The sequence below is a fragment of the Rhinopithecus roxellana genome, chromosome 12 (assembly GCF_007565055.1).
Source record: "Rhinopithecus roxellana isolate Shanxi Qingling chromosome 12, ASM756505v1, whole genome shotgun sequence".
NCBI lineage: Eukaryota > Metazoa > Chordata > Mammalia > Primates > Cercopithecidae > Rhinopithecus > Rhinopithecus roxellana.
The window spans coordinates 38773543-38788951 of NC_044560.1; the positions used below are offsets into that span (position 1 = coordinate 38773543).

Below are 15409 nucleotides of genomic sequence, written 5' to 3' on the forward strand. Positions count from 1 at the left end.
AAATGTGAATTCAATACATGGTTTAGTCATATTTTGGTTGATTAACCTTAGATTGATGGTCACAAGATAGAACTATGTAAAAGACTAAATATTTGATCATTATCTATTTGCTTCTCTGATTTGTGAAAAACACAGTGGAAAATAATAGCCCAGACTATTCAAAAGTATTCACAAAGTATATTAACTTTATTATGACACATGAACTAAGAAAAAAGTGAATGTGTTTCTTTTCCCCGTGGCTAATGATATTAAATGTTTTAATTATTCTGTGAAACTGACAGACATAGGCTGGAGACCGCACTCAAGATGAACCATTCAAAGTCAAGTATTTTAGCGTAACTGAAAAGCAATTCTTTGCCAGCACCAACATCCAGAAAGCCATGGCTATTTCAGGCAGGGAGGTGTAGAGTATTCCCACACAGCGTATAACAAAATACCAAGTGCAAGTACACAAAATAAAGTAGGGTATCTATATAAAGCTAGCAGTACATATGAAAAATCTACTCTCGAGACAGACAAATTAGGCAGCATTATATGCTTTATGGAAGATTTCATCCTTGCCTTTTCACTTAAATAACAAACTTATTGAGAAATTTGGCATGTGAGTTGATTTGCACAGTGGATTTTGGGAATGTAAACATTGTGAAAAGTAAAATTCTCATTTGTACCTTCTATTGGTTCCATAGAGAGCCTTTGGGAGCTTTACAGTCAACAGCAGCCTCTGGCGCTGGTTTGAATTTACAGCTCCACCATTTACTGGCTGTGTTATCTTGGGTCAGTTACTTTTTTGTGTTTTAGTTTCCTCATCTATAAAATGGGGATGGTAGTAGAACTTACTTCATAGGGTTGTTGTAGGGATTCAATGAATCAATAGTTGTAAAACAGAGAGAGAATGCCTAACCCGTGGTAAATGCTATGTAATTTTTAACAAATAAATATATTGAAGAAGAGGTATAAACTTTCAGGTAGGCATACATTCTGATTCTTCAATCTTTGCACAGGGATTGGTAAGTGTCTTACCTGTGTTGCCTCAGGATTTGTACATACCTTGACTATAGCACAAATCAGGCTCTGCTATGAGTAGTGAAATCCAGATCAGTTTATCCTGCCATGCGTGAGCTTCTCAAACAAATATATTCAAGGTCATTGAATATATTATCTTTGTAACCCTGACATTAGCATAGTTTCTGTTTCATAGAGCTTTATTGGTACATGATTTTTAAATAAATCAGTGAATAATAGATGTGCATATTTTTCTGTTTTGTGTCTGTGATGGTATAAATGTATCTTTTCATAAGAGCATTAATTATTTTTCCATAATCTTTGTTTCAGATTTTCTCCTTTATGTGGTCTTATGCTTGTTCAAAGATAGAATAAATGTCTTGTTCTTGTTGGTTTTGCTGTCATTTTAAGTAATTTTTAATGTCAATTCAAAAAAGAAAGAAAACTGGTTTTGAGAATACACATCTAAACCTCTGTGTTGGCTGAAGATTTGTTACATATTCACCTGCTATGCCTACTTAGACCAATGCCAGGAGTTTGGAGTTGTACAAAACAATAGGGAGACTTGTGTTTGCGCTCTCTCTCTCTCTCTCTCTCTCTCTCTCTCTCTCTCTCTCTCTCTCTCTCAGTGTGTGTGTGTATGCAAGTGGCAAGGGACAGTGTTTTATGAGAACATTCTTTTGTTAGATGGAAAAAGTAGGAATAATCACACTCAATGAGTTGACTGGTAAACCTATACTCAGGAGATACTACTGGGCTGGCCTTTAGTCGGGGAAAAAATTTGTCTTTGGTTTAACTTTCTGTTTTTAATACTGTATGATCCTTGCCATTTTCAAAAATTCACATGGGTTCTATTGAAAATCACCTGAACTGAGAGAGATTTTTGTTTTGTAAAAGAGCTCTAATAAAATGAATAAAAATCATTGTCTAGTTACCTGTAAGAATAAAGTTGATTTTGTAAAAATAAAACTTGGTATTATATATAGTATTTTGCTTTTTAAAAATATAACTATAAATTATTTCGGCTTTTAAAGAACAGTAAATGTGGGAACAGATGACAAATATACTCCAAAGGGAATAAGAAAAATCTTTCTTATATTTCGTACACCTATAACACTCACAAAAAGATACATAAAATACTAAAAAAAAAAAAAAAGATGAAAATACTGGGTGACTGAACACTCCTAATGAGTGTTATTTTAGTTTGAAATACAAACACTGACATTTAAGAGTTGAGATTATGATCAAATACAACAAATGTATAACATAAATATTAGACAACATGGTAGAATAAAAACTTACATACCCCAGGTAACACTTGTAATGCATTATTATCCATCCATAACTCCCTCAAATTTTGTATTTGATCCAGAACTTCAGGCTGGGAGAGAGGCAGGAGGAAGGAGAGAGGAAAAGAAAATTAAATTAGTTTTTACTTATCACAAATATAAGATGTAATTTCTTGGATCTTGAGCTTTTACTTGAGAATCTAGTGTTAATCATCTAAGAAATTCCACCTTTAATTGACCTCTAGCCAAACTGGTATTCCCTGACATAGCCAATTCGGAATTGATCTGGAATCGGTTAGAACAATAATAATAAAATTGAAGATCTATTACTCACATACATTCTGCCTGAATACCTTATAATTATTCTTTGGAGCATTGATTATACTCTATTTGATAAGCATCTGTCTTTGTCACTAGAGTATAAACTTTTGAAGACCTGGGGAATGTTTGTTTTGTAATCACTATATCCTCATATCCTGTTGCTTACCATGGGCACATAGTAGCTTCTTACTGTGTGTCTATTAGTACCTCACATACAAACATCCATGCACACACAGGAGTTACAGAACTGTGATGAGATAATATTGGGCTGGTGCAAATGTAATTGCAGTTTTGCCATTACTTTCAATGACAAAAAAACTGCAATTATGTTTGCACCAACCTAATACTATGAGTAAGATGAGTAAGACCCAGCGACTTTTAAAAAAGCGGTCCCCAAGCTACCACCTGAAGACCCATGGACTTTTAATCCTTTCATTTTGTCAATGAATAATTATTTGTTGAATAGTCGGGGATACCTACTACATGTAATGCACAATGCAGAATGCACGGTCATATAAACCCCAGTACTTGCCTTGAAATAGCTGATGATTTAGATCTAGATCTAGGGGAGAGAAATATTTATAAATAACTAAAACACAAGGCAGCATATAGGAAAATACTTTAGAATATGTTTTTTAAAAAGTTCAGAGAAGGGACAGAGAGAATATGATCAAAGTGTAACATGTAGTATATAAAGAAACACTTTTTTTTTCTCTAACTAGATGCTGTCTCTAAATTCTAACTCCAGGCAGCAGACTGTATAGAAAGAATAGAGGTTGCTATTGCTGCCAACATCATAACCTTCCTTCTGGTAGCCTAATTTCTCTCCAGAAATTATTCCCTTCCCTATTCTTAGGCCTTGTGCTTCCTTTGAAGCCCATTCCTTTTTTGTTTGTTTGTTTGTTTACCACTTCGGGAGATGATTAAGGCCTCAGCTAACTACTGCATTGTATCTACCTGGCCACAAAGATTGGTCCAGGGATGGGAACATGGCCCATTCAGAACACAAACAAAGCAATGAATCTTTGTGACTTCTGGGGAAAACACTTTTGCTTTTCTCTGCTGGATATGAAACTGAAAGGGTGCGGCTCTGTGAACTTCACGCATGACAAAAAGAGAGCCTGTATGAGGATGGAGCATTTCTACAGAAAGTAGAGCTAAAGGATAGATCCTGGTAAGATTATATAAGCCTGGAAGGCAGATTTTCTGTTTTTTTGTTTTTTTTTTTCTAACTGAAAGAATTATTACTGAAACAACAAAATATAAATCTGTTCAATGAAATTTGGAACCTAATTAGGTTCCAAATACAAAAGCAGTGCATTTTGTAGAATACTTGTAGAAAAGAATGGAATTATATCAAAGTTACCATGAGAATATTAGTAATTGTAGGTCAGTGGAGGTTACCTATACATCCTTAACAAATTAGGAGGGCTTAAGACTTCCAGATCTACTTTGGAGATAGCTCTGATTCCTTTAGCCTGTGCTTGCAATAGAACATGGTACGATTCTTGGGAGAAGTTTCCTTAATAACAAGGTTTGAAATTTAGAGACATGGCATTCTGCTGCGAAATCAAAGGCATCCATGAGGTAGTACGGAGGATGTGTGTGTGTGTGAGCATGTAGAAAAATACTTCTACTCTCACTTAGATCACAGGGAATAGGCAATGAACTGCTCTGCCTATATGTCAGGCTGGGGAAGGATGGAAAATATAAGTCATGTGCAGGGAGCACACTCTGATATTCAGAGGTTTTGAGGCAGAGGGCTGGCTAGCAACAGGCAGGTGAGTTGGAAAATATCAGTTATGTGTGGCTCCCCTCCCCTCCCCTCTCTTCCCCTTTTTTTCCCTCCCCTCCCCTTCCTTCCCCTCCTCTCCTCTCTAATACAGTCTCACTCTGTCACCCAGGCTGAACTGCAATGGTGTGATCTCAGCTCACTGCAACCTCCACCTCCTGGGTTCAAGTGATTCTCCTGCCTCAGCCTCCCGAGTAGCTGGGACTACAGGCACAGGCCACCACGCCTGGCTAATTTTTGTATTTTTAGTAGAGACAGGGTTTTACCATGTTGGCCAGGCTGTTCTCAAACTCTTGACTTCAGGTGATCCACCTGCCTCAGCCTCCCAGTTTTTTTTTTTTTTTTTTTTTTTACCTGTGCATTATACACATGTAAGGAGAAGAAAAAGAGCTGCCCACTGGGCAAGGTTCAATAAAAGCTCATATGTATACAGTAAGACAGAGACTGATGTATAAACTTGTAACAGTAAACATTATTATTATTCAGGATGGATTAGATTATGCTGTTTTAACAAATTAACACTGAAATCTCAGTGATTTAACACAAAAGGCTTACTTTCCACTATCCCTACTACTGTATGTTCAGCATGCCTTTCTGCCCCATGATGTTGTGACACCATCTCAAGATTGTCAGGAGAGCCAAAGAAAGGGAATAGAGAGTGTGGAAAAATCACCACTGCTCTTAAAGATATTGGGCTGCAAGTGACATGCAGCCTTTAGGCTTATAGCTCATTGTCTAGAACTACTTATGTGGCCTCACCCTAAGTGCAAGGTAGGCTGGGAAATATAGAGGGAGGATGTGGATTATTTGGCAAATAGTATTGTCCCTGCCACACAGTGACACTGTATGAAAAAAAGAATAAGAAGAATGGATACACAGCACTTCTATAATTTACTCATCCCTTCATTAAGTAAGATCTAATTAAATATTTTCTAAGTGCTAGGCATTACACTAGTCACAGTACATGGTATAGTCTCTGCCCTCAAGAAACTCAAAGCTTGTTTTTTTTTTTTAAAGGAGATAGACTTTGTTGCATAAGTGAAGGAGCATAATTAAAATATTTTTAATGGAAAGTGATTTTGGCAGATTGGTGTTCTGTATATATACTCTATCCTTTTTGAAAAAAGAAAAACAAAAACAGGAAACTTAACAGGGCTGGTAATGAAAGAAGTAATGAGGAATAAAAAGCAGCTGCTTCAGGAAACATTTAAAAGATAAAAATGGTAGGACTTGGTGACAGGATATGGGGGCGAGGGAGTGAGTCATGCACAAACATGTCTTCCAGTTTCCCAGCATGTGGTGATGTCACCAATGGAGATGCAGAGTATTGGGGTGGAAACAGATAAATGGGAGAGACTGAAATCAGTTTTGATCATAATTAACTTCAGGTTCCTGGAGGACATAGGTGGAGATTACCAGGAATCAGCTGGCTATCAAAAACTGAAGCTTAGAGAATAGGTTTCAGCTGGAGATACAACTTAGCAGTATCACGGAAGTAGAGACTCACGTGAATGAGCTCTCCATGGGGAATGTGAGAGGAACTAGAGTGCAGTTGACTGAGGACAGTACCTTAAGGGACACTAACACTTGAGGGCTGAAAACAGAGCAACAAGAAGGAATGGTGTCCAGAAGTGTAAGGGTGACTAGAGTCCAATGAATAGAGTTGTGTTAGGAAAAAGGAAGTGAACAAGAGCATCCTACTCAGGAAAGGTGTCCAGTGAAATAAGAGATCGAGGATATCCACTCCATTTTAAAAACAGTAGGTCACTAGTAACCTCGGTGATAGACATTGTGATGGTTAATAGTGTGAACTTGACTGTATTAAAAGATGCAAAGTGTTGATGTTGGAGGTGTCTGTGAGGGTGTTGCCAAAGGAGATTAATATTTGAGTCAGTGGGCTGGAGAGGGCAGACCCACCCTTAATCTGGGTGGGCACCATCTAATTAGCTGCCAGCGAATATAAAGCTGGCAGAAAAACATGAAAAGGGTAGACTGGCTTAGCCTCCCAGCCTACATCTTTTTCCCACGCTGGATGCTTCCTGCCCTTGAACATTGGACTCCAAGTTCTTCAGCTTTGAGACTTGAACTGGCTTCCTTGTGCCTCAGCTTGCAGAGAGCCTATTTTGGGGCCTTGTGATTGTGTGAGTTAATACTACTTAATAAACTCCCCTTTATATATCTATCTATCCTACTAATTCTGTCCCTCTAGAGAACCCTGACTAATATAGACATTTCAGGTGATAACTATCTTACAGTGGGTGGAAGATAAATAAGAAGAAAATAGATACAATACAGGTAGAAATTCTTTATAAAGCCTGAACGAAAGGAGAGGAGAAAAGTTAAGGGGCTATGAAAAAACTGAGGGGTCAAGGGAAAGGAAAGCTGACATGAAGACACTGGCAAAGAGGAGCAGGTTAAAGATAGATAAGATGGTACCAAAAAAAAAAAAAAAAAAAAAAATGGAGTAAATTCCAAGAGGGGCCAATGAAGAGAGATTGACAGCACAAGGGGAGGGGCTGACACTGAATCAAAGTGAGGCACCTCATTCGTTCAGACTGGAGGGAAGACTGCAGGGATGGTATGGGTGTAAGTTGGCATGGTGGAAGGAGGGCTGGTAGTTGAGGGAGGCATTTCCGAAAATCTCAAATTTTCTTGATGAAGTAGGAAATGAGGTAATCTGTTAACATAAGGGAACAAGAATTTTGTATACATCAGCAGTTGGGGAGAATGGTCCATACTGAAGAAGTTTGAGAGGAATCACTGAGAGCAATCAAAAGATTGTATCAAATCAATGATAACAATTATAACTTTTTTTCTGGGCCAGGAAGGGAATTGACAGTCTAGGAGAAAATAGAAGAAACAAAAGACTTCAGGTTTCCATAGGTCAGAGAGGAGCGTAGCAGGAGTGAGGGGACAGACCAAAGTGGAAGAAGGAAAAATTAGAATTTATGGTAGAATTTAGGGATTTGAGATTTCTAAAGTCGTTCTGGAAAATGGCAAAATTCAAACTTTAACTCTGGGGAGAGTTGGCTAAGGTACAAAGTATAAAATCTTGGTGCGTAGGTTGGGGAGGACGCTGCGGGAACATAAGGCCTTTCATGATTTCCAAGGATTTGGGCAACCTGTGATGCGCTGCATAAATTACTCTCTTGGCTGTGTCAGGCAAGGTGGCAGAGAAAGATGATCAATCATACCTCTGAAATTTCTCGAATTCTGGGTTCTACTGGGGAATTTAGTCATCTATGGCTACTTGGAAAGAGATCACTGATTCTAATCTATATTTCTACTTTATTTTAAAGGATCTCATTTAATCTATTTAAGAACATAATAAGGTGATAATAATTCCACTTTATGGATATAGAATCTGATAACAATTTCCTGGGGAAAATGAGAATAATTTGATGAAGGTTGCATAACTGCAGATGATATAGTTGCTCAGGTCTTCTGGCTACAAAGATGACATCATCTTAGAGCTTAAAATTGAAATTCCAAAATAATGAAGAGAGTTGGTGATCACAAATACCCAATAAAGAAAGTAAAGCATATGCTGGATTTCTAAAAAAAGATATTTTTATTACTGGATGTTATAATAAAATGTACTACAGAGGAAACTTCAATAACCTCCTAATAGCACAGATAAAGCATAGCAGATCCATATGTAGCCTTTCTGGAAAGAAGAAAAAATCACAACATAAAATGATACAATAGCATTTCATAATCAATAGATGATTTTAAAGTGGATCTTGGAACTTAACTAAATGGCTTACATCCAACCAACACATTGATCACATTTTTCTATGCTACTTAATTTAATCACAAAGTCAATTGTTTCCATTAAAAATGAGCGAATTAACTCCAGAATAACTTGGAATATTCAATGCTGGTATAAGATGAGCACTCTCATAAATGGGTTTTGAGATTATAAACTGTAGTTTTTCTGGAAAAATTTTCAAATATGAATCTCACACCTCAAAAACTTTAATATCTACTTGTAAGCAACTATCCTACCTAAATAATCTAAAATATAGAAAAATCAATATAAAAATATTAATTACAGAATAATTAATATTAAAAATTTGGTCACAACCTGAATAAACAACAGTATAAGGTAAATTATGAAGAAGTAATATGTTGGTAAAATGAACAGCAATGAAAATGAATTATCTATATTTTTATGTATGAAATATGATGAATAGATCTTGCAAACAACATTGTGTGAGTAAGCAAGTACAGAAAATTTATACAGCACAAATCAATTTACACAAGTCAAAAAAACTGCTATATACTGAAGAATACACATACACACATTTTAAAATAGAAATATGGAATATATGTACGCCAAATTCAAAGAAGTAATTTCCTTGGTGAAGGAGGGCTTGGAATAGGACTCGGAGGGGGAACATAGAAGATGTCTGCTTTACAACTGCAGTGTTTTTTCTCTTTAAAACAGAGAACAAAATCAAACACAAAATGGCTGGGCACGGAGGTTCATGCCTGTAATCCAAACACTTTGGGAGGCCGAGGCAGGTGGATCACCTGAGGTCAGAAGTTTGAGAGCAACCTGGCCAACATGGCGAAACCCTGTCTCTGCTAAAAATATAAAAATTAGCCAGGTGTGGTGTTACATGCCTGTAATCTCAGCTACTGGGGAGGCTGAGGCAGCAGGATCGCTTGAACCCATGAGGCAGTGAGCCAAGATGGTGCCACTGCACTCCAGCCTGGGCGACAGAGTATATCCTTTTCAAGGTGATTTTACCATGATTGATCAAAATGAGCTACGAAAATGGTTACACCAATATTAACAAAAGAAAATAAATATTTTGTATGACTGCAACAAATTCCAATAACTCCTGCCATGTATATGCAATTTTAGGCTGTTCCATTACTTTGCTTTTTATTTTATTTTTTTATTAAAAATTTTTATTTCCATAGGTTATTGGGGAACAGGTAGTGTTTGGTTACATGAGTAAGTTCTTTAGTGGTGATCTGTGAGGTTTTGGTGCACCCATCACCCAAGCAGTATACACTGCACCTAATTTGTGGTCTTTTATCTCTCACCCATTTCCTACCCTTTCCCTGAGTCCCCAAAGTCCATTGTGTTATTCTTATGCCTTTGCATTGTCATAGCTTAGCTCCCACATATGGGTGACAACATATGATGTTTGGTTTTTCCATTCCTGAGTTACTTCGTTTAGAATAATAGTATCCAGTCTCATCCAGGTTGCTGTGAATGCCATTAATTCATTCCTTTTTATGGCTGAGTAGTATTCACAGTTTCCCTATCTACTCATTGATGGGCATGCAGATTGGTTCCACGTTTTTGCAATTGCAAATTGTGCTGCTATAAACATGCATGTGCAAGTATCTTTTTCATATGACTTCTTTTCTTCTGGGTAGATACCCAGTAGTGGGATTGCTGGATCAAATGGCAGTTCTACTTTTAGCTCTAAGGAATCACCACACTGTTTTCCATAGTGGTTGTACTAGTTTACATTCCTACCAGCGGTGTAAAAGTGTTTCCCTTCACTGTATCCAGGCCAACATCTAATAGTTTTTGATTTTTTGATTACGGACATTCTTGCAGGAGTAAGGTGGTATCACATTCTGGTTTTGATTTACATTTCCCTGATCATTAGTGATGTTGAGCATTTTTTTCATGTTTGTTGGCCATTTGTATATCTTCTTTTACAATTGTCTATTCATTTGGAAAAAACTGCTTTAAAGTTCATATGGAACCAAAAAAGACCCCGCATTGCCAAGACAATCCTAAACCAAAAGAACAAAGCTGGAGGCATCATGCTACCTGACTTCAAACTATAATACAAGGCTACAGTAACCAAAACAGCATGGTACTGGTACCAAAACAGAGACATAGACCAATGGAACAGAACAGAGCCCTCAGAAATAATACCACACATCTACAGCCATCTGATCTTTGACAAACCTGACAAAAACAAGAAATGGGGAAAGGATTCCCTATTTAATAAATGGTGCTGGGGGCACCCAAGATGGCCGAATAGGAACAGCCCCAGCCTCCAGCTCCCAGCATGAGCGACACAGAAGACGGATGATTTCTGCATTTTCACTGAGGTACCGGGTTCATCTCACTGGGGCATGTCAGACAGTTGGCGCTGGTCTGCGGGTGCAACCCAACCAGCAAGAGCTGAAGCTGGGCGAGGCATCCCCTCACCTGGGAAACACAAGGGGGAAGGGAATTCCTTTTCCTAGCCAAAGGAAATTGAGACACATAACACCTGGAAAATTGGGTAACTCCCACCCTAATACTGCACTTTACCAAGAGTCTTAGCAAATGGCACACCAGGAGATTATATCCCACACCTGGCCCAGAAGGTCCCATGCCCACCGAGCCTCCCTCATTGCTAGCACAACAGTCTGAGATCTAACTGCAAGGCGGCAACGAGGCTGGGGAGGGGCGCCTGCCATTACTGAGGCTTAAGTAGGTAAACAAAGCCGCCAGGAACCTCGAATTGGGTGGAGCCCACCACAGCTCAAGGAGGCCGGCCTGCCTCTGTAGACTCCTCCTGTGGGGACAGGGCATAGCTAAACAAAAAGCAGCAGAAACCTCGGCAGAGGTAAATGCCCCTGTCTGACAGCTTTGAAGAGAGCAGTGGATCTCCCAGCACAGAGGCTGAGATCTGAGAATGGACAGACTGCCTGCTCAGGTGGGTCCGTGACCCCTGAGTAGCCTAACTGGGAGACATCCCCCACTAGGTGCAGACCGACACCTCACACCTCACACAGTGGGGTATACCCCTGAGGCAAAGCTTCCAGAGCAAGAATCAGATACCAACACTCGCTGTTCAGCAATATTTTATCTTCTGCAGCCTCTGCTGCTGATACCCAGGCAAACAGGGTATGGAGTGGACCTCAAGCAAACTCCAACAGACCTACACTGAGGGTCCTGACTGTTAGAAGGAAAACTAACAAACAGAAAGGACACCCACACCAAAACCCCATCAGTACGTCACCATCATCAAAGACCAAAGGCAGATAAAACCACAAAGATGGGGAAAAAGCAGTGCAGAAATACTGGAAATTCAAAAAATCAGAGCACATCTCCCCCTCCAAAGGAATGCAGCTCATTGCCAGCAACAGAACAAAGCTGGATGGAGAATGACTTTGACGAGTTGAGAGAAGAAGCCTTCAGTCGATCAAACTTCTCAGAGCTAAAGGAGGAACTATGTAACCAGTGCAAAGGAACTAAAAACCTTGAAAAAAGAATGGATGTGAAGGAGAAATAAAATCCTTTACAGACAAGCAAATGCTTAGAGATTTTGTCACCACCAGGCCTGCCCTACAAGAGATCCTGAAGGAAGCACTAAACATGACAAGGAACAACAGGTACCAGCCATTGCCAAAACATGTCAAAATGTAAAGTCCATCGATGATAGGAAGAAACTGCATCAACTAGTTAGCAAAATAACCAGCTAATATCATAATGGCAGGATCAAGTTCACACATAACAATATGAACCTTAAATGTCAATGGACTAAATGGTCCAATTAAAAGACACAGACTGGCAAATTTGATAGAGTCAAAACCCATCAGTTTGCTGTATTCAGGAGACCCATCTTACATGCAGAGACACACATAGGCTCAAAATAAAGGGATGGAGGAAGATCTACCAAGCAAATGGAAAACAATAAAAAGCAGGGGTTGCAATCCTAGTCTCTGACAAAACAGACTATAAACCATCAAAAATCAAAAGAGACAAAGAAGGCCTTTACATAATGATAAAGGTGTCAATTCATCAGGAAGAGTTAACTATACTAAATATATATGCACCCAATACAGGAGCACCCAGATTCAAAAAGCAAGTCCTTAGAGACTTACAAAGAGACTTAGACTCCCATACAATAATAATGGGAGACTTTAACACCCCACTGTCAACATTAGACAGATCAACGACACAGAAAGTTAACAAGGATATCCAGAAATTGAACTCAACTCTGCACCAAGCGGACCTAATAGACATCTACAGAACTCTCCACCCCAAATCAACAGAATAGACATTCTTCTCAGCACCACATCGCACTTATTCCAAAATTGACCACATAGTTGGAAGTAAAGCACTCTTCAGCAAATGTAAAAGAACAGAAATTATAACAAACTGTCTCTCAGACCACAGAGCAATCAAACTAGAACTCAGGACTAAGAAACTCTATCAAAACTGCTCAACTACATGGAAACTGAACAACCTGCTCCTGAATGACTTGGGTACATAATGAAATGAAAGCAGAAATAAAGATGCTCTTTGAAACCAATGAGAACAACGATACAACATACCAGAATCTCTGGGACACATTTAAAGCAGTGTGTAGAGGGAAATTTATAGCACTAAATGCCCACAAGAGAAAGCTGGAAAGATCTAAAATTGACACCCTAACATCACAAATAAAAGAACTAGAGAAGCAAGAGCAAACACATTGAAAAGCTAGCAGAAGGCAAGAAATAACTAAGATCAGAGCAGAACTGAAGGAGATGGAGACACAAAAAACCCTCCAAAAAAATCAATGAATCCAGGAGCTGGATTTTTAAAAAGATCAACAAAATTGATACACCGCTAGCAAGACTAATAAGGAAGAAAAGAGAGAAGAATCAAATAGACGCAATAAAAAATGATAAAGGGGATATCACCACCGACCCCACAGAAATACAAACTACCATCAGAGAATACTATGAACACCTCTACACAAATAAACTAGAAAACCTAGAAGAAATGGATAATTTCCTGGACACTTACACTCTCTCAAGACTAAACCAGGAAGAAGTTGAACCCCTGAATAGACCAATAGCTGGCTCTGAAATTGAGGCAATAATTAATAGCCTACCAAACAAAAAAAGTCCGGGACCAGACAGATTCATAGCCGAATTCTACCAGAGGTACAAGGAGGAGTTGGTACCATTCCTTCTGAAACTATTCAAATCAATAGAAAAAGAGAGAATCCTCCCTAACTCATTTTACGAGGCCAACATCATGCTGATACCAAAGCCTGACAGAGATACAACAACAAAGAGAATTTTAGACCAATATCCCTGATGAACATCGATGCAAATACTGGCAAACTGAATCCAGCAGCACATCAAAACGCTTATCCACCATGATCAAGTGGGCTTCATCCCTGGGATGCAAGGCTGGTTCAACATACGCAAATCAATAAATGTAATCCAGGATATAAACAGAACCAAAGACAAAAAACACATGATTATCTGAATAGATGCAGAAAAGGCCTGTGACAAAATTCAACAGCCCTTCATGCTAAAAACGCTCAATAAATTCGGTATTGATGGAATGTATCTCAAAATAATAAGAGCTATTTATGACAAACCCACAGCCAATATCATACTGAATGGACAAAAACTGGAAAAATTCCCTTTGAAAACTGGCACAAGACAGGGATGCCCTCTCTCACCACTCCTATTCAACATAGTGTTGGAAGTTCTCACTAGGGCAATCAGGCAAGAGAAAGAAATCAAGGGTATCCAGTTAGGAAAAGAAGAAGTCAAATTGTCCCTGTTTGCAGATGACATGATTGTATATTTAGAAAACCCCATCGTCTCAGCCCAAAATCTCCTTAGGCTGATAAGCAACTTCAGTAAAATCTCAGGATACAAAATCAATGTGCAAAAATCACAAGCATTCTTCTACACCAGTAACAGACAAACAGAGAGCCAAATCATGAATGAACTTCCATTCACAATTGCTTCGAAGAGAATAAAATACCTAGGAATCCAACTTACAAGGGATGTAAAGGACCTCTTCAAGGAGAACTACAAACCACTGCTCAGTGAAATCAAAGAGGACACAAACAAATGGAAGAACATACCATGCTCATGGATAGGAAGAATCAATATTGTGAAAATGGCCATACTGCCCAAGGTAATTTATAGATTCAATGCCATCCCCATTAAGCTACCAATGACTTTCTTCACAGAATTGGAAAAAACGGCTTTAAAGTTCATATGGAACCAAAAAAGAGCCCGCATTGCCAAGACAATCCTAACTAAAAGAACAAAGCTGGAGGCATCATGCTACCTGACTTCAAACTATAATTCAAGGCTACAGTAACCAAAACAGCACGTTACTGGTACTAAAACAGAGGTATAGACCAATGGAACAGAACAGAGCCCTCAGAAATAATACCACACATCTACAGCCATCTGATCTTTGATAAACCTGACAAAAACAAGAAATGGGGAAAGGATTCCCTATTTAATAAATGGTGCTGGGAAAATTGGCTAGCCATAAGTAGAAAGCTGAAACTGGGTCCTTTCCTTACTCCTTATATGAAAATTAATTCACGATGGATTAGAGACTTAAATGTGAGACCTAAAAACCATAAAAACCCTAGAAGAAAAGCTAGGTAATACCATTCAGAAGATAGGCATGGGCAAGGACTTCATGTCTAAAACACCAAAAGCAACGGCAACAAAAGCCAAAATTGACAAATGGGATCTTATTAAACTAAAGAGCTTCTGCACAGGAAAAGAAACTACCATCAGAGTGAACAGGCAACCTACAGAATGGAAGAACATTTTTGCAATCTACTCATCTGACAAAGGGCTAATATCCAGAACCTATAAAGAACTCAAACAAATTTACAAGAAAAAAACAAACAACCCCATCAAAAAGTGGGCAAAGGATATGAACAGACACTTCTCAAAAGAAGACATGCATACAGCCAACAGGCACATGAAAAAATGCTCATCATCACTGCCCATCAGAGAAATGCAAATCAAAACCACAATGAGATACCATCTCACACGAGTTAGAATGACAATCATTACAAAGTCAGGAAACAACAGGTGCTGGAGAGGATGTGGAGAAATAGGAACACTTTTACACTGTTGGTGGGATTGTAAACTGGTTCAACCATTGTGGAAAACAGTACGGCAATTCCTCAAGGATCTAGAACTAGAAATACCATATGACCCAGCCATCCCATTACTGGGTATATACCCAAAGGATTATAAATCATGATGC

The 15409-nt window shown here is 38.6% G+C and overlaps 1 protein-coding gene across 2 annotated transcripts in view; it reads right to left on the reverse strand.

Annotated features, from left to right (window-relative positions):
- LRRC7 (leucine rich repeat containing 7) overlaps positions 1-15409 on the reverse strand; it is a 468702-nt gene that overhangs the window by 151813 nt on the left and 301480 nt on the right. For both annotated transcript variants that reach the window (XM_030913316.1, XM_030913317.1), the window contains exon 8: positions 2309-2383. In XM_030913316.1, coding sequence (XP_030769176.1) covers positions 2309-2383 — 75 coding nt within the window. The remainder of the gene's footprint in view (positions 1-2308; positions 2384-15409) is intronic.